Raw genomic sequence first — 26,324 nt, 5'->3', positions numbered from 1 at the left:
CCCAAGCTTGGAATCGATTGGAAGGTGTCTTTCAAGACAACAAAGGGTCTCGTGCCACCCATCTCGAGGATGAATTGGCAGTCGCTAATCTCAACAACTTCCCTAATGCTGAGACATATTGCAACCGTGTCAAAAATTTAGCGGGCCGACTTAGCGATCTTGATGCCCCTATATCAAATAGCCGACTGGTCCTTCGGCTCATTGGAGGCTTACCCGAATCTTACTCGCACAGTTGATTATATTCAGAATCAAGATCCTATTCCACCCTTTGAGAAAGCACATTCTCGTATCAAGCTTGCTGAAAGAACAATGAAAAATAGGGCTTCGAAGGAAGGTGGTGGTGCGGCGCTAGTGGCCTCTACCGGCTCCGGATCTTCCTCTCACGTGGAATGTAACTCAAGTAACCATAATTCGTATTCATCCTCTAATGGTTCTAATGGAAGGAACAACTATAATAGAAACAAAAAGAAGAATTATGGCAAAGGAAGCAACCCCAACCACCGTGGCAACAACCGTAATGGTGGTGGTGGGTCTCACACCACCGGTGACACCCCTCAACCCCAATGGCAGCCTCAGCCAATTTATTTTCAGCCCGTACCATACCCACATGGACAATGGAAGCAACAATCACTAGTAGAAAAAACCCCTGTTGCAGCCCCCTTGTCACAGCGTACATGTATGAATTCGCTTCAACAAGTAGTCAGTCAACGCGGGTCAAGAGTTTTTGCAGCGTACAATTATAATGTTCTCTGCAATAAGTGTTTTTGCAGGGGGAATTTTCGTGTTTGCTGTAATAGCCTCTAATTTATCGCAATTTTGATGGTGCAGGCGTGTGCACGTAGCTCTAGGTGCACCGGGATCAAAACGACCAACATTAAACACAAAACACGCGTTTTCATTAAATTCCCAGAAAAAAGAACAATGCCCTTGAATAAAAGAACAAATCCCCTGAACAAAATAACATTAAAATCTCTGTTCTTTTCAGCAATGTTGATCGCATTTTTATTTGATTTGCTGTTATTTTTGAGATATATATATATATATATATATTCTTCTGGGTTTTATGTTTTGAATTCAAACAATGAAGAGGAGAGAGAAAGTGTGAACTAGGTTTTCTTAAATGGGTTTTAGAGAGAGAAAGTAATGAAAATCCCCAAAAATTCGTTAATTTTTCTGCTTCAACATCAAATTTAATTGATTCTTTTTCTTCAAATCTGAATTTTGCAGGTGATAATCAGATTTGGGGAGGTAATTTTTCAATTTTGTAATAATAGATGGTATATTTTGATGATTTTGATTTTGTAATTGTGTTTATGATGATTTTGACTATTTTGACGATTTTGATTTTGTAATAATCGTGTTTTGATGAATTTGATGATTTTAATGAATCAAATTATGTAATAACACGCTGATTTCGTTGAAATCGTTGATTTTGAAGATTTTGATTATGTACTTACGAGTTTTTTTCCAGAAAAGAACAGTTTTACGTATTAAAAGAACATATGCTCGTATTAAAAGAACGGTTTCATTATGCTCGTATTAAAAGAACAGTTTCATTACAATAGAAAAATATACCATTTGCGTTTCATAATTTGTTCATTTATTTTATTGTATTCTTCTTTTTTATTATTTTCAATTTCATTTGCGTTTCATAACTTGTTCTTTTTATTTTATTGTGTTGTTTTTCTTGTTAATTTTTATTTATCCTTTGTTCTTTTGATTGACTTCTTTTTCTTGTTTTTATACATGTTAACCTATTATTTTTTCAGATATTATGAATAATGTGCTTGATAATTCATAACAGAATGATGAAAATGATGATTCTGAATCATGTGTTATTGTGGGACAAAGTACTTGACTTGTTCTTTTAGTCTCTATATTTGTTCTTTTAGTCTTTTCATTTGTTCTTTTTATAATACTGTGTTAAAAGAACAAAATAAAAACACGTGCACGGTTCTCATTATGCATTCTTTAACAATTTTTCCTTTCTCCTTCTCTATTCTTCAATTCTTTGATTCTACTTCCTATTTGTTCATTTTCTATTTTTCAGCAAATATATATATATATATATATATATATATATATATATATATATATATATATATATATATATATATATATATATATATATATATATAATAATAATTGTACTTATGAGTCATAACCATTAGTCATTTTAGAAATACACTTTTACCGCACTGATGGTTCTTAGGCTCAAAGTAGAAGAGACAAAATCATTGATGAGCATGTTTGGTGTCTGCTTAAGTTTTGTCCTGTTTTTATTGATCAACAGAAATCTAAGAAACTGTAGCTTGGGTGGAGCAGTTCCCGATCTTAGCAAGATGCTATATCTTAGTTTTATGTAAGTTCTAGCTTGGTTCTTCTGCTGTACCTGTTCGATTAAGCAACACTCAACATGATTTTTTTGACATGGACAATAATAGACCTTTTTTCTTAACTTGTTTCTCTATCTGTATCTTAGAGATTTGAGTTGGAATAAGTTCACCGGAGCAGTTCCTTCAAACAAGATGTCAGATAACGTCACTACAATGTATGTAGTTAAATTATAAATGAATTAGAACACTTTTCTTAATCATTTCCTCAGAGGCACATGTTAATTATTCTCCGCGTTCCTTTTGCAATAATCTGTTGCATAACAATCTGAATGGTCCAATTCCTGAAAGTTTCTCTCTTCTTCCATCTCTCCAGATGTTGTGAGTTTATATATACTTCCATGGTCCAATTCCTGAAAGTTTCTCTTTTCTTCCATCTCTTGTTGAGTCCTTATCGTCTGATTTTGCTGGTTTAGAAGAGCATAATATTTGCATTTTATTTTTAAATTGACTGAGTTTTGATTATTTTGGTTTTATGATTGTTGCTGGCTTTGAAATGTGTTGATTTCTGTTTGTTCTATGTCCAAAATTAAGATATTTGCAAATTGATATTCATCAGATATTTACAAATTAATATTCGTCAGATATTTACAAATTAATTTTGTTCTATGTCCAAAATTAAGAATAAAATAGCAAGGAAATTTACAAGATTAATTGTTATGCAAGAAGATCTGATCTATTTTTGGTAGCTGGTGAATGTTAGGTTTTGTTCAGTTTATGTGAATTGTTTGGGACACATCACAAGGAATTTGACCGATATGTTGAATCATTATCTAGCTCCATTTATATTAAACATTTTCAAGTCAGGTCTATTGATGTATTCTACAATCGTAGTTGAATCTATTGGTTGTATCTACTGCAGTTGATATTGTTTTTGTGCAACTTTTTTTTTTATTGATTCAGCCATATAAAGCAGAGTATTATGTGTTTATCTTTGAATTTTAAAATAATTTTGATGAGTTGAGATTAATTTCTTTTGATAATTGCAGCAACTTACAGAGGCTATTAGTCCTTTGACTAAGGAAACACAGAAAGTGTTTCATTATCATAGCGCTCTTAAAGAAAAACTTAATGGTGAACTTGAGAAGCAGGCTGAAATATGGAGAAAGCGACAGCAGGAAGTTGACGACCTTCTCAAACTTAAATCCAAGATAAACGAGTATGCAACTCAATCATGTCTTTGATCTTTTTCGTCCTTGTGTTCTTTGATTTCTTTCCATGTGAAGTTTTCATAATATTCTGCTGGCAGGTATGATGAGACTAAGAAAGAAGAGCGCTTAAAAGAGCTACAAGTAAGAAAGTCACAGTGAGAATCTCAGCGTGAGAACTATGGTCAGAGGAAGAAGAAAATATCTGATGAATTGGAAAGTGCACGGGAAATCAAGAAGAACCAAGAGTTATTGAGACATAATATTGATGACAACATTATATACAGGGAGGCAAAAGCTAGAGTAGCTGAGCTGACTCATGACCTTGACTTGCTGGAGCAGAGACTAGTAGAGATGGGTAGTTCTGAGATAATTGAGTCTGAGCTATTTAAGTTAAACACTTAAACAAAGAAAGAGACAGGCTTCTGTCTGAGGTATTCTTAGTCTCTCTTGATTCTTTTTTATTACTTTATCACTTTTCCAGTTATAATCTTAAAATACGCAGATGCTATCTTAGTTCTTGTAGTGGTGGGATTTGTCTTTAACAGTTATGGATCTGTGTATGTGATTGTGACATGTGTGTTGTTATGTTGTACTATCAGCTACTATTCATATTTGATATCACGTACCCTTAACAGATGGCAGGCTGCAATCTTTTCAATTGGTTAGGTGACCTTTTACTAAATGCTGGGTGCAAACCTAACTTGTATCGACTGAGTTTGAAGTACACAAATGTATTATGACAGCCAAGCATTATGGGATCTTCTATTCTATTTTACATCGCTGCTTTTGGGGGTGGCACCACCATGCCCATACCCATTGGCTCCGTGGCCTCAGCAGGCCCGTCCACCAGCAGTGCGTGGTGGCACCACCATGCCCATACCCATCGGCTCCGTGGCCTCAGCAAGCCTGTCCACCAGCAGCCCGTGGCCCAGGGATACTTGGAGCTAGACCTCAGCAGGCGTATGCAACGTCAGTTGCACCTCCATCCCAAGTTGGATACACTCCGACACACATTGAAGCAGCAATGCACACCCTCACTCTCACTCTCACTCCGCCGGATGGAAATTGGTATATGGATACCGGTGCAACATCTCATATGACATCGGACCTGTTAGGTTATGAAAAATATAAACAATATAATTCATGCGGAAAAACAATAAATCCAGGAATCCAAATTAATTGCCACATGCATAGTCAATTAGCATAATTAGGATCAAATGTTGCCCTTCAGTAGATAGTCCACACCACGTTCGGATCCGCCTCAGATTCAATTAACTAGAATATTATCTAAGGTTTTATGTGCACTCGGAAAGTTTATTATTAATTTTAGGCAAATTATTAAATTCTTTCTTGAACTTAATGTATGTGAATACTTATTAAATTGCATTATAAATTGTGATCATGAACAACATATTTATAGGGTGGAAATAACGGAGTTAGAATTCTACTAGGATTCCAATAACTAAATCCATTAGGATTCTAGTTAAATTATATCATTAGAATTTTACGTTTAATCAAACACCTAAGTATTTCAGATTTAGCAAAATATCCAATTTGAGTAGAATTAGGAAAACGAGATTACTTTACAAGGAAGTAATCCTAACCTGCCAAGGTAGTGCATGCGTGGCCCTTGAGCCCACGCTGCTACGCAGCCCGCAGCTCGCAAGCCCACGAGTGCTGCTTGTTTGCTCGCTGGCCCATGGGCGCTGGCAGCATGCACGCGGCCAACGAGGGCGCTGCTGCTGCTAGGCCTGTCTTGCTCGCGCGCGGGCTTGCTGGGCGCTGGGCCTGACTTCGTGATGGGTCGTCGTGCTTCCGATTCGTTTTCCGATTCCGGAATTCATTTCCGATTCGAACAAATATTTAATATTTCCGATTCCGGAATTTATTTCCGATTCGAACATATTTAATTTTTCCGATTCCGGAATTTATTTCGGATTCCAACAATATTTCCGTTTTCGGTAATATTTCCGATTCCGGCAATATTTCTATTTCCGATAATATTTTCCGAAACGTACCATGTTTCCGTTTCCGGCAACATCTACGACTTGGATAATATTTATATTTCCGTCATGATCCATATTTCCGTTTTCGGCAATATCATCATTTCCGGAGCATTCTATATTTTGCCTTTTGACGATTTTAGCTCCCACTGGAACCGAGACCCGTCGTTTCTGAATGTTCATAAATAGAGTATTTAATGAATAATATATTCACTTAAATACTTGATCCGTTCACGTACTATTTGTGTGACCCTACGGGTTCAGTCAAGAATAAGTCGTGGATTAATATTATTAATTACACTTGAACTGAAGCGGCCTCTACTCACTGAATTATTAACTTGTTTTAATCAATTAATACTGAACCGCATTTATTAGACTTAGCATTGAATGCATATTTGGACCAAGGGCATTATTTCCTTTAGGACCAAGGTACTCTGTTTAGCCAATATGGTTTTGATGATGACAAACTAAAGTAATCAACTAACAGGATCATTAATGAATAGTTGTGCCCAAGTCATCAATATTAGAGCTTACTGGAAAGTTGATGATTATGAGATGCTTATAACAAAGAAGCAAAAAATCCAGAGCTGGAACTGTAGAGAAGTTCCTAAGGATGAACTCTAGAAAAGTTGGGAGTTGCAAAGTTCCTGCGGAAGAACTAGAACTCCAGATGAGCTAGAGGAACTCCGAAAGAGAAGCAGTAGTTCCTGAGGGGGAACTCGAAGAGAAGAAGTCTGGAGCGCATGAGTTTATATTATGGGCTTCAATGTAAAGGAACTCGTGTAAGTGGAACTTGTGTCTGAGGAACTCGTATCTAGGAACTTGGTCTGCATCTTAAATATAATGTCAGTATGCATTAATCTAATTGTCAGTAAGTTTAGATTATAAACGTGCATTTAGGATAATCTATTTAAGAGTTTTAATTTGATTAAAAGTCTTAATAAGATAAATAAGGTAATTGATTAAGTCCAGGATTCTTAATAAGATAAATAAGGTAATTGATTAAGTCTAGGATTTTTAATAAGATAATATGTTTTATGTTTTGGAAATCATTAATTTAATTAATTAGAGTCCTATTCATTTGGGTATCTTGGAATTAATTAATTAATTAGAGTCTTATAAAATAGGGAATCCTAGGTAGTCAAGACTAAATAAACGTTTGTAAGTAAAACAGTTAGGTTCCTATTTACTTGGGAATCCTATCATCCTATGGAGTCATAGAATAAATTACTTTTAATATAACTGACAATTAGTGGGTTGGTTTTAGGATCATGGGGATCATGCCTAGAAACTAGGATGCATATATAACTGTTAATAGTCATTACTTGGTATTGGCTTGTACCTCAAGTACATTATATTCCACGTTCATATATACCACGTTATCATCAACTATAGAGGTCATGGGTACATGCCTCGGAACATAGAAATATGGCTGTTAGTTGAGGAGATTATGGGGGAAGCAGTTAGGAGCTCCAACATTATAAAAAAGGATCTTAACATTCATTCCAAAGTGTCTGACTTCTCGGTCATTCCACAGAGTCTGGTTTACGTGGAAGGTAATTAAAGAAAATATATTTGTTCCACGTTTATGAGTCAGTTCCTCAGTTCCAAGTTCCTTCAGTTCCTACACTAAAGTTTTTGTTCCTTTACAGTTCTTCTACACTTCTCACATATTGTAACAAGTTTGGGTTAGGAACTTGAGTGAGTTCCTATTGTATTTGGTAAGGCTTTGAGTGAAGTCTTGAGAGAGTACTAAACACAACTGAGCGTGAATGTTATACTCTTTGTATGGGATCCTAAGTTCACGGGGAACTTGGGTTGATAGAGTTTCCAATCTATTCTAATATTTAATAGCAGGCCAGTTGGAGTGCCACGTGGCCCCTCTGAAATTTTAAGATTTAATTACATTTTTTTTAAAGTCGATTAAATAAAAAAAGGTTTAACAGCGAAGATGAAACGACAAGATGTCTCTTCACGAGCATACTCTCTCCTCCAACCCTCAACCCTCAACCCTCAACCCCCAACTCTCTCCTCAAACCTTAAACTCTGGAAAATTAATAAATCCAAATTGCATCAACCAATTTCATCCATCAATTATGAGATTTCAAATCTCAAATTAAAATCAATCAAACGACGCTTCTTCTCTTTCGTAGTCATGTGTCATTTATCCTTGCTCACAAAATTACAGTTTCTTTCTCATTTTCCTTCTCCAAAAAAGTCAGTTTCTAAATTTTTTGTTTTTCCTTTCCTACTCCCTTCGCCAATTCAATCCATATTTATTTCTCTACCCCCGTCTTCCTCCAGTTCTGATTTTTCGAGATTAATTAAATTGCAAAGCAGGCGAGACTAATTAACAGTAATTTTGCAAAGCATATGAATTCCAAATTTATGAACAGGTACGAAGTTTGGTTTAATATTGATGCTTCGTTTTGTTTTCTTAATTTTATTTTATATGGTCATGAAGTTTGCGGGTTTGTTTTTGCTAATTTAGGTTAAAAAGTCAATAATATGTACATTTTTTGGTGTTTGGTTTGTTGGATTATGGAAACCTCAGTAGAAGGTAATTACGTAAAATCCTCATTTTTATTATTTGATTTGAAAATCTTTTCTGGATTGGAGAAATTTGTTGGTATAGGTTGGATTATTTGAAAGAGTAATTGGTTTGATCTAGAACCTGTAATTTGTATGTTCATTCAATTTGGCGTTGGATTCTTGAATTAATAGTAGTAGTTGGTTTGATCTAGAACATGTAATGTGTGTGTTTATACAATTAAACTTTACTGTTGCACAATTTAGAGGATGGAGTTTTTATTTTATGAGATTTATGATTTTGTCAAGTTATCAACGTTGGATCAAGTGTGAGGATTTTGGAAATTTCAATCTATGTCTGGTAGTGTTAATTAACCCCTCACTCATCCCATTAACTCACTTTCTCTATAGCAATATAATATGTGCTTTGTATGTCCATTCGACACTACTTCGTATTTTCATTAAATGATACACCTATCATGTTTCTGTTTCTTGGATTCAATCTTCCAATAGAATGCTCCCTACTTCACCATATATGAAATGTATAATGTGTTTTGAATTCGAAATATAAATCACTTTTAAACAGAGTCAACAAAAATGAAATCTCTCTCTTCTTATCTCTCATGGTGAGTCTATCACAGATAAAAACTTGAAATCATGGCGGCCGAAGCTTCAAAGTCGACTTCATCCGCCATCTTACATCGGCAGTGTTATTAGTTTGACATCTAAGAGTGAGATCAGATATGAAGGCATTCTCTACAGCGTTAACACTGAAGAATCCAGTATTGACCTTCGAAACGGTATTCAATTTTCCATTTTCACTTTAGTCGTGCTCATTCTTCTTTGGATTGTATCAACTTATGTTTTTAATCAATTTCACGCTTCATTTTTGTGTCTACAATTAAACTTTGATGGAAGTAGGTTAGTTATTAATCAGGGTATGAAAATGTGAAATTGTTGTTACATATATTTACGTGATTGTAATTCAATTTGTGCGTTTAAGGATATGTGAATCAATGGTCGCTGCTGCTAGAAACGGGAGGTCCATTTGTTTCATAGTTAGCGGATTCGGAATAGGAAAAACGGTTGTGTACTGTGTAGTAATTGATTTATGTGAAACTGTGGAGATAGTCGGAGAGTGACAACTGATAGTGGAGCATTAGGTAATTGCTAGAGATAAGCAGCAAGCATGGATGTGGCAACCATTTGTATATATTCGGATAGTAAAGTCTGGATTGAGAGCGTTAAGAAATTAAATAGAAGGTTTAAGAGTAACTATTTAGGGATAAATTTTTTGTATAGTGTATACATTTGGATAATGAATTGAAGATCTAGGGACTTACATCTGCTATGAGCAATCAAGCAAAAGGTTTATAGATCATTGATTTCAACTGTCATACTGGTGATCTGAGTTGGTTAAGGATTTTTTGGCTAATCATGAGCGAACAAGAAAATGGTGTGTGCGCTTCTCATCTTCAATTCAAGTGTTCGCCTATAGAGAAGAAGGAGTCAAATCATTCTATGTGTTATATATCACATCTATAGGACATTGGAGGGGGATATGGGTTGGCCATGATATGATGAGCTAGGCAATCAAGGGAAGGATTGGCCTTATGATACCTCGACAGTAGGAGAGTATACCATACTGCATTTGCATAATTTTAAAGAGGCATACTAAGGAATTTGTATTTTTTTTTTCTATTTCCGACTGAGAGTATTGTAAAAATATTACCCTGCTCATGCTACTTAACCTTCCAAAAATATTTGTTTCCTAGAATTTGTAATTTTGTCTTTGATAATGGTGCTTGACTCATTACTTACAGAAAAGGTGAAAAATTAATCAAGTAATTGTATGACTGTTAGGCATTAGAGGGGAGATCCAGAGATATGGTTTGGACATGATGATGATTGGGCTTCAAATGGTATATTGTATGTGTCAAGAGTTGGTTTAAACAATATTACGAGCATATAATTTTGTGAGCATTAGAATTCTGTAAGGATAAGGATAAGTGAATATATCTTATTCTATAGTCCATGTCTTTGCATTAGATAATATGCAACAGTTAATGTTCTCTGCACACACTCTAAGGGGAGGTATGATCTACACATTACAAAAGAGTGAGGAATGAAGATTCTTTACTGTTCATTAAACAAGAACTCCAATCGTAAGAAAAAAAAAGGAATTCCATACAGATTGCCAATCCTTATAATATGGTCTTGCATGTGCTTTTGATGTTTATTTTCTAACTAAAATTTTACGATTCAATTCAAGTATACATGTGTGTAAAATGAAAAACTAATACCATTCTTTTGCAGATTAAAGGGAAAAGAATAAGATTCAAATATCGACAACATAGCAAAGGAATAGGGCCATGGGTATGGAATGCAGGACGTCAACAAAATGAGGATAAAATGTTTGTTTCTTATATTAGGTGTACTGAACATTAAAAGCTAAAAAATGAATAATTTTAGATTGTAACTATTCTGTTTGATTTTATCTGTTATGTTTGGTATAACTATTAAAGAATGTAATACTAAAACTGTTGTTCAAAGAATTTAACTTCTATGTAACTATTAGAATAATGAGACTTCTCTGTAAATACTACGAGTACAAATTATTATTCAATAAAACAATTTTTTTTTTAAAAAACAAACCATTCACTTTTATGCCTTTATTTTTTCAAAATTGTCTTCTCGTGCTTATCATTTTTATCCACAAGTTATACAGAGTAGCTGTTTTATGTGACAAATTTTGTCATATTCAATAATTCAAATGATACTCTGTACCACAATACTACTTAATTAAATGGTTTGCAAAAGAAACTTTTATAATGGTTGTTGTTCAAACTACGAAATAATAGAGAGTTCCGTGCATCGCATGGGCTCAAAACTAGTTAAGTTAGTAACAGGGTCGTTCGCTTGATGAATGAGAGCTCGTCGTTAAAATCCCTCGTGGTCGTGGTTTTGTCTTCTTGATAATTTTCTGATTTTCACGCTAAATTCTCTCTTGCGTTATTTTCTATACTTGCTTTTAAGTTTATTTTATAATTCCGCAAAAGTTAGAAGCAAGTTCCAAACTACAATTCACCCCCCCTCTTGTACGTGTTCTACCCGAATAACAATTGGTATCAGAGCCGGAACTCGCTGATATGAGTTTAGTTCCTGGAAGGAGGAACAATATATTACAAGAAACTGACGAAAGGAACTCGGTCCTACATATTCAAAGGAACAAGGGAGATCTGAATTTTATTGTTAAATAAAAGTCAGTCAAGGTGTAACAGACGATCTTCTAAGGTAAATATATCTTCCTTTAGACCTTCTTTGTGTGCATACAAAACTTATCTTAGGCTTTGTTCTGTTCAACTTATTTTGACTTATTAGACAAAATAAGTTCAGGTAAGTTAAGATATATTCAGTTAAATTTAGATAATATAAGTCCGTAAAAATAAGTTTTTTTCAGACATTTTAACACACAAATTAAATAAGTTTATTTCAGTCGAAATAAGTTCAGATAATATAAGTCAGACAAAATAAGTTTAATGGAACATAGCCTTAAGTTAAATAAATTTATCTAAACTTACATTCCTTGAAATAAGTGTACTCATATTTAATTTAATAAAAGATAATTTTTTCTTTCATTTATTTATAAAAAGTTTCTCATATTTACTCTTTTCACAACTTTTTCTTTTCCCTTTTCACCCATATTCCAGCTTATTTATTTACTTAAATTATTAATTTCATTACGTAAATTTTTGAAGATACGACACATTTATTTTTCATAAGACAAAAGTATTTTAAGTCATTATAATACAAAGAGTTTAAAATGTTGTTAAAAAGTTTTGAACATAATTTCTTATTTAAATTAATCAATATGGAGTAACTTTTTCCAAATAATAATTTATATAATGCATATGAGAGATACGGGCTACAATTGACTTTCTACAATAATGATTGATAACTACTGCAAATATTTTTTCCCCCCATTTCTGTAAGTTTTATTAATAAAAAAAAATTAAATTACAAAAAATAAAAAATCTAAAGAATCACTAGGAAATAACACGTGTCATTTCTGGTATGTTTTTTAGTATATAGTTATTGATTGAGGCTTAATTATGGCAAAGTTTGAAGCCTTAATAGACTTCTATATATAAAAAAATCAATATAGATTTTTTTGTTTGTTTCCATATAATTATCCATATCATATATTTTTAATTAAAAAAGTACAAGACGCACCAGGAGATGACGTGTATTGTTTTGCGTATTTTTTTTTAGGGAGTTTTGTGTGTCTTTAAGTATATAGCAATTGATGGATTGATTGATAGTTATAATTATTGACATTGGTAGCTAAAAATGTGCCACATACATTCTCGCAAAGAAGGAACAAATAAAATTTTTGGTATTATTTTAAAAATAAAGTAGCTTAATCATAGATTGATTGTTCGGAAATAAAATTGTAATACAAAAGTTAACTAAAACAGGTTAAGAATTACCAAACATTGAATAAATATTACCATAAAATGTATAATAAATTCATGGCACACCGGGTGTACAAGGACATGTTAAAATTATTTGTTTGAACTTACCTCATTACGTGCTCATTTATATTTCTAGTTCTAGTTCAATCTTGATTATGAATGCAAACAAAAGATCTTGCGCGCACAAGATGTACAATAAATTTATTGTACACCAAGATAACTTTAACATATTTTTTGTAACTTTAACCTAGTTTTTATTAACTTTTATATTAGTAAAAAAAAGTTGATGTATAAACATTTTAAAGGATTAAATGATTAATTGTATACATTATTAGTGATTTTGAAGAAATAAGTTTTATTAAAATAAAAAAAAAATTATCACTATAAAATAGATAACTTTTACATATATAAGCATAACTTTTAAGCATTTTGAGTTAACTTTTACTACGGTGTACAATAATTATTGTACAACCCTTGTAAATAAGAATTTGTGGAATGAGTTTGATTTGATTATCGGGTGTCGAGATACTCTTTAAAAGAGAACCTATATTAAATTCTTATGCGTTTATATATGTAATTAAGATCAAGCTTGTACCATGGATTTTCCTTTGGAATATACAATTACTCAGGAATGATATCAAGAACCTCCTACTTCAGTTTAATTCGGTTGCCTCTCATCATGTATTCAAGGAAGCAAATAGGGTTGCAGACTACATGCCTTCACTTGGTCATTGATGGATAGCCCACAAAACATAGATCCTTATTTCTTATTTTCTCGTTTTTATAAGTTAGGTCACAGTCTTGAAATAAGATGAACCTAATCTTTTCATGTAGTTTTCTTTCCGAAAAAAAAAAAAAAAAGTTAAGTTTAAGTTTGTACCATTTTTCTTATAAGTAGTAAGTTACTATCATTTTTTATGCATATACATCGGACCAAGGTATAGCAGTTGGCAATGAATGGTTGTAGTAAATGTTACTGTAAAATCCGAAAACGGTTAAGTAAATGTGGGCTCATGTATTTTAACCCTGAACCTGAAGATACAAAAGTGTATAGCTCCATGGAATATACTCCCTCCGTCTCTTAATACTCGCACCGCTTTCCTTTTCGGGCCGTCCCTTAATACTTGCACCGCTTCTATAAATGGAAATTTATACCTATATTATATTATATTATTTCCCACACTTACTTACTAACCCCACCTATACACCTATTCCCTACAAAAAACCATTTAAAAATTCACACACCCAATCACCACTCCCCACCTCTTACACATTCCCACTAATTATATTAAAAAAATACCCCACTATCAACTAACACCCATTAAATGAATAAGTCAATTCAAATGTCTTAAATTCCGCACCGGTCAATCCGGTGCGAGTATTAAGGGACGGAGGGAGTACTGAATATAATGAATTAATGCGGTTATCAGGAATCGAACTCACATTCATCCCCGGTAACACAAAGATTCATCCTACCACCTTACCACTAAGCCAAGTTTATTTTAGTTGTTTATTAACGCGTTTATTTATTATTGAACTAATATACTTTACAAATTTCTATTTTGGGCTCCTTTTCGCCTTGGACCCTAGGCGGTTGCATTCCCCGCCTACCCTCAAGGCCGGGGCTGAATAAGTGCATGGTCTAATAACTACGGAGTAGTATATGATATCAATTTAATTTTTTGGAGAGGATCGTACATACAATATGAGAAAAAAATAACGGCCCTCTCAATTAGGAGTTGAGGATCACTCTCGCAATATAATACGGAATATAACATTTAAGTGTTACTGAACATGACGAATACAGTTTACTAATAATTACGAACGCCAATGAAGATCATACTCGCAATATAATATAATGTGCCAATTATTACTAAATTGACGTAATGAAATACTTTTCACTACCAGTTATGAGTACCAATAAGGACCATTAGTACAATGCGACAATTATAAAGGAACGAAGTGATACAACTATGATTTGAAGTGGGATGATATCTTATACGAATTCTTCCCTCCGTCTCGAAATACTTGACATGTTTTCCTTATTGGGCCGTCCCTTAATACTTGACCTGTTTCTAAAAATGAAAATATTCTAACAATATTATATTATTTCTCACTCCACCCCTATTAACCCACTTACCTCTTACTCCATACAAAAAATAATTAAAAATTCAACCCCTACTCTCCCCCAACCCCACCCCTTTACACATTTCCCACTAACTACATTAAAATAATACCCCACTATCAACTACTACCTATTAAATTAAATAAGTCAATTCAAGTCCCTTAAACTCTGTGCCGATCAAACCGGGTCGAGTATTCTGGGACGGAAGGAGTATGGTACATTTGGTACCTTCTTCACATGGATATTAATCAAATACCACTATCTCATATATATACGCCGCAATTTTATGGTCACCATTCAAACAACATTGGATAGCTACTTCCAAACAGTGGATGAAAGTGATTGATTATTTGATTAGCTGCAACTCTTGGGTGATAGAGATGTCTAACCAAATACGAGGTCCGGTAAAGACTAGATAATAATCCGTAATTGGCAAACTTTTATTAAGTTAGATAGTAATTATTATTAAATTAGATAGTAATTAACAAATTCCCTACTAAATAAATAGGATAGTAATTGACAAATTTCCTGCAAAATAAGACAATGCAGAAGACGAGTTTGCTTGAAGATAAGATGATTATATAAACAATGTAGTGAGAAATAATTAAAACAACTCATAAAGAAAGCATGGCCTACATTCCTTTACATTAGATAACAGAATGGAAAAGATATACTTCATGTAGGAGCATTCTCATTTATGAGTCAGCAATAACATCAACTTCAATTCATACTACACCCTTTGATTCTTTGAACCAAATAAGGAAGATTTTGAAATATATTGGTAGACCATCACATATTTACCTTCTCAAATTTACTAGTACACTTTAACAAACCGTGCAAAATACTAATCAGAGAAAAAAAAAAAAAAACTAAAAGTCTAAAATCGTGAGGAATTAATACTTTCAACACTTGAACTTGACAAATCTGTGGCATCTGGTTAAGTAAGTATATTTTGTACAGGATGACTATTTCTACCATATTACTCGGGTTTTCCTTGGTAGCCCCATGGATAGCTGCTTGCCCACTTCCATTGGTCTCGACATATATCGTTTATGTCGTACTTTGCCCTGTAAACACATTTAGCATAATCAATCAGTTATTTAGATGATAATGCTTAGTACTGTTAGCATTATAGAGCCTAATCTGAGCTGATTGCCTCGAAAAAGTGAAAATTAAAGACACCCCGCCATATACGATATTAGACGTATCATAAAATATAAGCGAGATTAATGCTGATAAACATCATTAACAGAGATTAGTTAGCAGGTAAATCCAGTTCTTTTGGGAAACTTACTTCCAGCCGAGTTCTTTTGCAGCTTTCTCCGTTGAGGCATAGACTTCAGTTGCATCTCCTGCTCTTCTTGGACACATTTTAAGTGAAATTTCCTGGAGATAACATTAGAAATACATTGTTAATGGCAGAAATTTCACTAAAACTTAACTTAACACTCACTAAAATTTATAATAACCTGATGACAGAAAAAAAAATGAAACAGGATATTACCTTTCCTGATGCCTTCTCAAATGCCTTAGCCATTTCAAGAACTGAAGCACCATTACCCGTCCCCAAGTTAATGGTATCACAACCTAAATAACGGATGAAACACGATATTCAGGGAATATAATTCAGAAAGGTGACACTAAGATTATTTGTTTCATATTATATTGATGAAGGAATGAATGAATCAGGTCACCTATATTCTTTGCAGTAAACAACTTCCTCAAAGCAGCAACATGACCATCAGCCAAGTCCATCACATGAATGTAATCTCGAATCTGTGAACAAATAAGTTTGATTACAACCAAAGTATCACATGAATGTAATCTCGAATCTGTGAAAAAATAAGTTTGATTACAACCAAAGTATGTTTTGATTGGCAGAACACAATCAAAAGATTTAAACATTGAAATCAATATTTGGAAGCAGTACTACATACCGCAGTACCATCCCTTGTAGGATAGTCAGTGCCGTAGACATTGAGCTCAGGTAGTCTTCCGACAGCAACCTGTTGTATGTAAGGCATAAGATTGTTCGGGATACCCTTAGGATCTTCACCAAGCTTCCCACTCTCATGAGCACCAACTGGGTTGAAGTACCTAAGTAAAATCATGCTCCATTCTTTGTCTGCACTTGATATATCTCGAGCAATTTCTTCAAGGAAAAGCTACAAATTGAAATATAATCAGCTTAATTCTAAGGAAAATACAAGATAACAGTTGCTGCTACTGAGAAAAGTCACAAAAATATTAGTCATTAATTACCTTAGTTCGGCCATATGGATTCATAGCCTTCAATTCAAAATCTTCTACACATGGGATTTTCTCAGGCTGGCCGTAAACTGTAGCTGATGATGAGAAAACCAACTACACATCCAATGATCCAAATATCATTATTTGAACTAATTGATACTTCAATATCATAAGTACGGCGCAGTACTAAACACAATCAGTCATGTTGAATCTATTCATTAATTTATGGATTCAAACCATTATTCAAATACTTTGTTACTTACTCATATTATATGATCTTGAATACCCCTACAATTATTATGATCATGGACAAAATTAAGTAATGCAACTAAGATTACTGCATTGGGCAATGTAATAGGCCAACCTTAATTCTTCAACTACCACTAAGGCTCTATTTGGCAATATCAACTGAAATCGAGCTGAAACTGATAAGTTAACTGAAATTAATAAGGTGACACCTGAAACTGATAAGGTACTGAAACTGATAAGGTAGTTGTTTATATTGACTGTTTGGTAAAACTAATTTCTTAAGTACCTGAAATTTTATATTTCTCACATTTTTAATTAATTTTCTATGTATTTCCATGTACAACTAGAATAATTACGAAGTATAAGATTCTTAAAAGATAATGACATATGATCTATGTTTAGGAAAATGTAATTTCAATAATCTCACAATTACTCGTTCTTTTACAATAGTCTAATTTAAACGATTTTTAACGAAAATAATCATATAGGTAATGAACATGTGAAATGGGTTCTAGAAAGAACGAAAGCAACCAAAAAAAACAAGTGAAATAGGTAAGTGTGTCATACATACTTGATACTTGTACTACTTTTTATATGAATACGGAGTACTTGATCTTAATTTCTAAAAACTCCTAAATTATTTATTATTTGCATCTGAAATTCTGAATCTTATTCTCTCTTTTCTCTTCCGTCAAACCCAGCACCGCCCACATTGGAGACCCAAACACCGCCAACACCCACCACTAAGGACCCAAACACCACCGAACTCTAGCCCCCATCTCCAACCAGCATCTTGTTCTCTTTCTCCTCCTCCACATTAACCCCTTGCGAGTTGCGAGTTGCGAGCCTCCTAAATAATAACTGCCTCGCACTATTATACTGCACCCAGATTTTTTAATCAAAGACTACCGGCCACCACCATTGCTTTAATTTTCATGACCTGATGTGTTTTGATCTTTTCAATTCGGTTAGATTACTGTAACTTTTTTTAAAGAAAAATAAATTAATCAGGTGATTGATTTCTAGACGTTAATTGGAATAACGTTTCATTATCAGTCACCTTATGACTCCTTATCCACCTTAAATTTGATTTCAGCTTCCTGCCAAACACTTCTAATTATTTAAGTTGACTTATATTATTAGCACCTAATCATTTAAGCTAACTGAAAGAGTTTACCAAACAGAGCCTAAGATCACTAGTGTTTGTGTTAGCCTAGTCTCCTAGATTAGCTGTTATACTTGTTTGCCTTGTTCCCTAATCCTAGTGGATTTACCCAATACCAAACACTGAATACGGAGTAGGTAACAAAGTATTTTGAGAATATTTGACATTTTCGACATTCCAACGGAATTCAATTAATATCAAGTAATTTGAATACAATTACACACTGAATACCTATTTCCTGACAAGATTTTTTTTAGGTATACGGACTAAACTGGCAAAATGCTCACCTTCTTACAATTGTATTTGGCCATAGTTTGGTACAGATTGATTGAACCAATCAAGTTGTTATCGTAATAGCGAAATGGATGAGCAACACTCTCACCCACAGCCTTCAATCCAGCAAAGTGAATTACAGCATCAAAACTGGCACAAAATTAAAGGAAAAAATATGAAAAAAATCCCAGAAAACTCACCAAAATAGTCAAAAGCAATAGGATAAAGACAATAAAAAGATAATCCCAAATACCAAGAACATATACGGAAGAAGCATAGAATCAACAAAACCCAGAAAAAAAGAGTTAAGCCCATAATTGTGACCTAAGTTTTCACATAAATCACCAATTGGGATCTCACTCTTATTTTGTCACCAATTGGGACCTAAGGTTAATAATCCGACAACTTAACTCAGGTTTAACTCACCGGAGCTAAAAACTGAGATCTTTCAATATTAAAAGCTTAAGGAAAACATTCAATGTTGTTACTCATTTTTTTAAACTCAATCTTTCTTTCTCTCCCTCTCCAGTTCCCATCTATGTCGTCTTCTCCACCAAGACAATATGAATCCCGTATCTCCCTCAACTCCCCCCTTTTCCTCTAGTCTTTCTTAAGGTTAATTTAGTGTTTCCCAATTCAATTAGGAAAGACAATACCTAATTTAGATGAATAAGACTCCTCAATATCCAATTATACATCGCAATTATCAACCCCTCAATTCATGGAATCAAAAATTCAGTACACAGATCAAATTGTATACTCCAAAATAAAAATAAAAATAAAGTACAAAAGAAAATATACAATCAGGATTGTTAGAGCATCTACAATGGTAAGCTAATTTCTAAATTAGCTTGTCATGCCACATAATATTTCAAGCTATTTCTCTTTCTAGCTAGTTAGTACTCTAGTGGTTAGCTACTAGCTTGATATTTAATGTAGTCATATTTGTCAATTAATATTTTAATTTAATATAATTTAATATTATTTCATTGGCCAAGTTTTTTCAAGCAAATTAGCTTAAATATCAACTCCAATGGTCAAGCTAGTAGCTTATTTTTCTAACCCAATGACCCAACTTATTTTACCATGGTAGTTACATTTGACCGGAAAAGTAATACAAGGTCCTAAATGGTGACAAAAATAAAGTGAGGTCCTAATCGATTAATGTGCAGTACTAAAGAAAAAGGAGGATAAAATAAATAAAGAAAGAATTCCATACTTGTTTCCAGAAAATAGCTTCTCAAGATCATCTTTATTTCTGAGATCACCCTGCAGTAACAAAAACCCACCAAACAATTTGATCAACTATTTTAAACCCACAAAATTCTGAACCACAATTCGCCAAAAAAAAAAAAAAAAAAAAAAAAACCAAAATTTGAACCAGAAATCGAAAACCCAAAAAGATGGTTGAGAATTTACCAGGTGAAATTCCAGGTTTTGAGATAAATCAGGACCGGCTAATTCCCTGACCCGATTAACAGCTTCTTCAACAGAATTATCAAGATTATCGATGATAACTACCCGGAAACCTTGTTTGAGTAAAGCAAGAACACAGTGAGTACCAATGAAGCCAGCACCTCCTGTGACTAGAATGTTTCTTCCTTCGGAATCCATTGTTTATCTTTCTAGAGAGAGAAAAATGCGGAGAGCAGAGTAAAAAAACAGAGGAGGAGAGAGAGATTTTTCTAAAGAGAGAAAAATGCAGAAAGCAGAGTAAGAAAAACAGAGGAAGAGGAGGGTGATAATAATATTGATGTATGATATTAGAACTGAATAGCTTAATTATGTTACATCATTGATTTATATAGGAAATTATAACATAAATCTATTAGGTTTAGGACTCTATTCGATTTCTAAACTAACAAACTATAGTTTCCCTAAATGCATTAGAATCCTATATATACCATAACTCTAATAGATAGAGTGATAGAGGCACCAAAAATGTTAAATAGGAGGATATTACTTTATTAGCCCGTTAGGGTTTTACTTAAAGACCCGATATCGAATATTGTCCATGTATTCAATACAAAATACAGGTTAAATACGAGTTAGCATGACTTGTGGAGTAATATTTGATCAAATAACAATGAATAGTTAGAGTGCGGTTTTTAATTAGAGTGCGGTTTTTAATTATTATCGAGTATGAATATAATCCTGTCAAGTATTAATGGATAATGTTGTACTCTACTTGTATTAAGTGGACCCTTTAGTGATTGTTAAAATGGAGTCGATAAAAACATTAGGATATAGTGATGTTGATGTTAGAGATAACATAGGATTGAAACACTTCGAAAAATCTATAAAAAGCTTTTTATAGTATGGAGTTTAGAAATAATTAGTCAAAAAAAAAAAAAAAAAACTTAAACTAACTAAATTGGTAAAGTTAATTTGTCCTATTATTGCAATGGAATTGTCTAAGATTATGATCACCATATCCATGTTGTAGATTAAGGTGCACAAATGACGGCGAAAACCCATCTTCCCCTGAATTTACCCTGTTTTTTCTGAAGGCTGGTAGTTGACTATTTGACTCCAACGGTTTTTATGAGGGAAGTTTTTGGGTAAACAATCCATTTCTGCCTCAAATTCAACCAGAAAAACTCGATTTTCAAGAACGGAGTATAAGAAAGCTGAAACCATGCTAACCATTCTATTTCCTAACCCGTTTGCAGGAGTCCAAACCAGGTACTTGCAAGGTATGGTGTCACTGTCTTTTACATGGTTTGTTCTTGATAGCCTTCTTATGATTGTTTTGTATGGGCCGTATGGCAATGATTGTGGCCCACACCGTGTATGGAGTTTTGTGGTATGAAGAGTGTTGGTACCTGCTTATGCATGATTCTTTAACAAATCCTGAAGCTACAACAAGCTCATCATTATCTACCAGTTTGTGCTGACCAGTAACAGGTTTGCTGCTGGTATTAGACGGCTTTGATGAACTGTTGTTCCCATCTGTTAATGAACAATGACAAGATTGTGAACAAATTATGTAATCAGAAAAACAAAAAAATGAAGTGATACTAGTATTAATTTGGAGTATGTTTGTACTGGTTCTTCCCCCCCAGAGTATCACTATTATGGCGGAAATTGACTTAAATTAATAAAAATGTCCGCTCTATACTTGATCAAAAGGTAGGCTGGGCCACGGCCTAAAATGTCAGCCCGTTATGTCAGGTCGGGTCAAGGTTCGGTTCAATTTTGTGTGGCCCAAAACCCGCTATTTTCGGCCAAAAGTAAAAAAGAATCGGGTGGGGCTGTGCCCGAAAAATGGGCCTAAATTTTCTGCCCAAAACCTGCTAAGTTTCGGGCCCGGCCAGCGGGGTGGTTCATGTTGATCAGGTCTAGTCCACTATATAAATAAAAAATGCAGTATCGATCACGGTCGCGGAGTCTCAGTAACGGAAATGATGCGTTAGTCGCGGTTGTCCGACCCTTTAAGACATTTTTATCAATTAACCAACGAGGTCATAATCTAGTATAAAAAACAAAAGGTATATGTACGATAGGTCACAAGTTCGAATTTCCTTTCCCATTTATAATGCAACTTCTAACATCCTCGTGATTCATTCAGATCAAATGAAAAAAAAATTATTAAGTCAATTAAGGCCCTGTTCTTCTGGACTTTATTTGGATGAACTTAATTGAACTAAATGGAACTGAATGAAACTGAACTGAACTGAATGGAACTGAGAGAATAGTAAATAATAAATAATAAATAATAAATAATAAATAATAAATAATAAATAATAAATAATAAATAATAAATAATAAATAATAAATAATAAATAATAAATAATAAATAATAAATAATAAATAATAAATAATAAATAATAAATAATAAATAATAAATAATAAATAATAAATAATAAATAATAAATAATAAATAATAAATAATAAATAATAAATAATAAATAATAAATAATAAATAATAAATAATAAATAATAAATAATAAATAATAAATAATAAATAATAAATAATAAATAATAAATAATAAATAATAAATAATAAATAATAAATAATAAAATAATAAATAAATTCATAAATAATAAATAATAAATAGTAAATAGTAAATAATAAACAGTAAATAATAAATAATAAACAATAAATAATAAATAATTATTATTAAGAACTATTGTACTCCCTTTGTTCCTTTATGTTCTTCCCGTTTGGGAAATGGTGTGGAAATTAAGAAAATGGAATCTTGTAATGATTGGGTGTGAGAGTAATGATTGAATGTAAGAGAAAGTAATAATGTAGTAAAGGAAAGTAATAAAATAGTAAAGGAAAGTAATAAAGAAATGAAATAGAGAGAAGATATTTTTAATAAAGTAATAAAAAATTATAAAAGTGGAGTTGGGTGGGTGAATAAGGAAATATGAATGAATTAAATAAGGGATGGTGGGGAATTTTGTGGTAAAAAGGTATGTCCAAAAAAGGAAATGGAAGAACATATAGGAACGCCCGAAATACAAACGAGAAGAACAAAAAGGAATGGAGGGAGTAATATATAACAAATAACAAATAATAATAATTAAATAATAATTAAATAATTAAATAATTAATAATTAATAATTAATAGTTAATAATAAATGTAATGTTAATATTCATAACAATACTCTTAACAAATTATGTTTAAGAAAAATAAATGAAGTTTAAAAAACAGAAAAGCTATTACCTGATATATCTAAACTATTAGGGTTAAAATTCAAACAATGTGGATTAATGGTTTTCGAGTACTCTATGTTTAATATGACAGAATACTGAAGAAGATATTCATAAAAATGAAATTTAAGTGAATGATTTTGCAATATTTTAGAATGTATTTTTAATTTTGTTGTTGATAATTATTTATTTTAGAATGTGTTTTGAATACCCCAGGTCAAACTTCGATCGAAACGACAGCAAATAAAAACTGATTTTTGCCAATAACCTGCTAAACGACCAGTTTTAAAGATTTAAAATCTAATCCCTCAAATAGTTAAAACTAGCTTAGTACTCGTGCAATGCACGAATGTTACTATATTTGTTTACGAAGTCCTATTAATTACTCGTAAACAATAATTTATAATTATGAAATTTTTTAATAATATACAATTTAATAATTTATTTCTATTATTCTAATGAGCTTCTCTGATTTCGTTGATTGAGTTTCTCCTAAATAAGCTTATATAACTCATTTTTAGAGAAGAACACAAAATCCAAAGATTTTAAACATTGAAATTAGTATTTGGAAACAACATATAACATACGAAGTACTACATACCACTGTACCGTCCCTTGTAGGATAGTCAGTGCCGTAGACATTGAGTTCAGGTAGTCTTCCGACAGCAACCTGTTGTATGTAAGTGACAGGATTAAGTCGTATCACCTAATCAAAAATAACCTAAGTCCACTAGCTAGGTAGCAAGGGAAGTCAGGATCGAATCCACAGGGAAACAGTGTTCTTTCTACTATTAATCAATCAGACTAGACTATTGGGAACAAGAGTTGGTTTGATGGTTTGCTAAGACTACTACGATAATTAAACAATTAAGAATCAAGATATTAAGGAATGTAGGGTGTAGGTTCACCAACAAATAACAATCCAGGACAATAAACAATCACGATAATCGACAAAGTAATTAATTGGACTAGCATGCTCTCTCGAATCGATACTAATCATAGACTTAGAATTAACGGGCTCTCGCTACGTATTAACTCCAATTCCACCTATTGACACAAGCCTAAACATCAAATTGCATCTCTCGAATCTTAACTTGATATTGCGTAACTACCACAATTAAACCTGCGCAAATCTAATTGTATAGTAAAATAAACCAATCAATAGGAATTAATTACAATGCCAACAATCACAATTATTCAATATCCCTTCATGCTATTCAAGGATCCCCAAACCCTAGAAAATAAATTACTCAAGCATAATAACAAATAACAAAGTAATCAACATAATGGAAAACATGATCAAAAGTAATTAATAAAGCAAAATAGAAAGCAATACCTAAATGTAGAACAAAAGGATGAACTAAAAATTGGAGCTTTGATTGAAACTAAAAATAAGTGATTGGAACAAATTTGAGATAAAACTAGATTAAGAGAAAATAAACTAAGGGTCTAATACTAGATAATAAGATGCCACTAAAAATAAAAGGGGCTAGTATTTATAGTTTGCCCAAAATATAGCCCAAAACCGGAAATAAAACTCGCGAAAAAGCAGCAGGGGTTGGCGTCGCCCGATCGGGCGAACGCCCGCCCGATCGGGCATTCTGCTCGATAGTCGGCCCGATTGGGCAAAGGTTGCGAAATGCCCAGAACAGCGCCCAGAATGACCGCCCGATCCGGATCGGGCGAAGCCCGCCCGATCGGACGCTTGTCGAAACTGCACGATCCTCTATCTTCAAAACGCCATATCTCCTTCGTTATTCGTTGGAATTAGGCGAGTGACCACTTGTTGGAAAGCTATTGAAGTCTAGAATCCAACCCAATTGGAATTACTTCATTTGGAGTTGTAGAACTTGAGTTATGATTAAAATAGTGGACTGTAGTCATTTTTCTACTTCTTTCGTTATTCGCTTTGCTTCAAAACTCTTCCAACTTAATGTTTGTGCTCTCGAAAGTACATAATCTCTTGTATTGATTCAAATGAGTAGGAAATGCACAAAAATATGCTAATTCCTACAATGATGAATCTGAAACTACAAACACACTACAAGGAGCACATTAGTACTAAAAATCGCTCCGAAGAGCTCATTTGAGATCAAAAAGTATTAAGGGACGGGGGTAAAAACACTATAAAATATGAACATATCAGTAAGGCATAAGGTTGTTCGAGATACCCTTTGGATCTTCACCAAGTTTCACACTCTCATGAGCACCAACTGGGTTGAAGTATCTAAGCAAAATTATGCTTCATTCTTTGTTTGTACTTGATATATCTCGCACAATTTCTTCAAGGAACAACTACAAATTGAAATATAACCAGCTTAATTCTACAAAAAAACAGTTTCTGCTACTAAGAAAAGACACAAAATATTCGAGTTATTAATTACCTTAGTGCGGCCATATGGATTCATAGCCTTCAATTCAAAATCTTCTGCACATGGGATTTTCTTAGGTTGGCCGTAAACTGTAGTTGATGATGAGAAAACCAACTACACAACCAATGATCCAAATATCATTATTAATTTGCACTAATTGATACTTCAATATCATAAGTAAACAATCAGTCATGTTGAATGTATTCATTAATTTATGGATTCAAACCATTACTCAAATCACTCTTAAACTTCTCAAAATACTTTGTTACCTACTCCGTATTAGTATATTATCTTATGAATACCCCTATAAATTATTATGATCAAGGACAAAATTAAGTACTGCAACTAAGATTACTGCATTGGGCAATTTAATAGTCCAGCCTTAATTCTTCAACTACCACTATCATCTTATCAATATTTGCCATTTTTTACTTTCGAAATCGATAGTTCCAACAGAATTCAATCAATATTGAGTAATTTGAATACAATCTTACAAATTGAATTCCTATTTCCTGACAAGCATTTTTTAGGTATACTAAATGTTATGTGTGTCTCGAATCTTCCTTGAAGGATGTTAGGGTGTTATAGTGGAAGGTGTGACTTAAAATTGACATATCTCATGATCTACTCATTATATTGAGTTGATTCAAGTTGGAGGTGAAATTTTGGCTCAATA

At 33.1% G+C, this 26,324-nt stretch overlaps 1 protein-coding gene and 2 long non-coding RNA genes across 4 annotated transcripts; 2 read left to right on the top strand and 1 right to left on the bottom strand.

The window, feature by feature from the left end:
• The first annotated feature begins 2,181 nt into the window (after nucleotides 1-2,181).
• LOC110802115 (uncharacterized) lies at nucleotides 2,182-4,916 on the top strand. 2 transcript variants are annotated; one of them, XR_008923328.1, is made up of 5 exons: nucleotides 2,182-2,362; nucleotides 2,483-2,551; nucleotides 3,383-3,552; nucleotides 3,643-3,975; nucleotides 4,180-4,916. It is a non-coding gene; the product is annotated as an uncharacterized lncRNA (long non-coding RNA). The 2 variants fall into 2 exon arrangements; XR_002537076.2 differs by lacking the exon at nucleotides 4,180-4,916 and having other exon boundaries at nucleotides 3,643-4,172.
• A 2,593-nt stretch (nucleotides 4,917-7,509) lies between these two features.
• LOC110802119 (uncharacterized) lies at nucleotides 7,510-10,730 on the top strand. Its single transcript, XR_002537077.2, has 3 exons — nucleotides 7,510-7,943; nucleotides 8,718-8,876; nucleotides 10,393-10,730. It is a non-coding gene; the product is annotated as an uncharacterized lncRNA (long non-coding RNA).
• A 4,620-nt stretch (nucleotides 10,731-15,350) lies between these two features.
• LOC110802121 (bifunctional UDP-glucose 4-epimerase and UDP-xylose 4-epimerase 1) lies at nucleotides 15,351-20,510 on the bottom strand. The gene is made up of 9 exons (XM_022007550.2): nucleotides 20,033-20,510; nucleotides 19,833-19,882; nucleotides 18,628-18,763; nucleotides 16,939-17,040; nucleotides 16,614-16,841; nucleotides 16,371-16,452; nucleotides 16,181-16,263; nucleotides 15,971-16,062; nucleotides 15,351-15,743 (listed from the first exon to the last, which is right to left on the bottom strand). The coding sequence occupies exons 1-9, from the start codon at nucleotides 20,225-20,227 to the stop codon at nucleotides 15,656-15,658; spliced, it is 1,056 nt and encodes a 351-aa protein (XP_021863242.1). The 5' UTR covers nucleotides 20,228-20,510; the 3' UTR covers nucleotides 15,351-15,655.
• Between the last annotated feature and the right edge of the window lie 5,814 nt (nucleotides 20,511-26,324).

Source organism: Spinacia oleracea, chromosome 6, assembly GCF_020520425.1.
Source record: "Spinacia oleracea cultivar Varoflay chromosome 6, BTI_SOV_V1, whole genome shotgun sequence".
In the NCBI taxonomy this organism is placed as follows: domain Eukaryota; kingdom Viridiplantae; phylum Streptophyta; class Magnoliopsida; order Caryophyllales; family Amaranthaceae; genus Spinacia; species Spinacia oleracea.
Note: the sequence above shows the minus strand (reverse complement) of the source record. Positions and strands in the feature narration are given on the sequence as shown.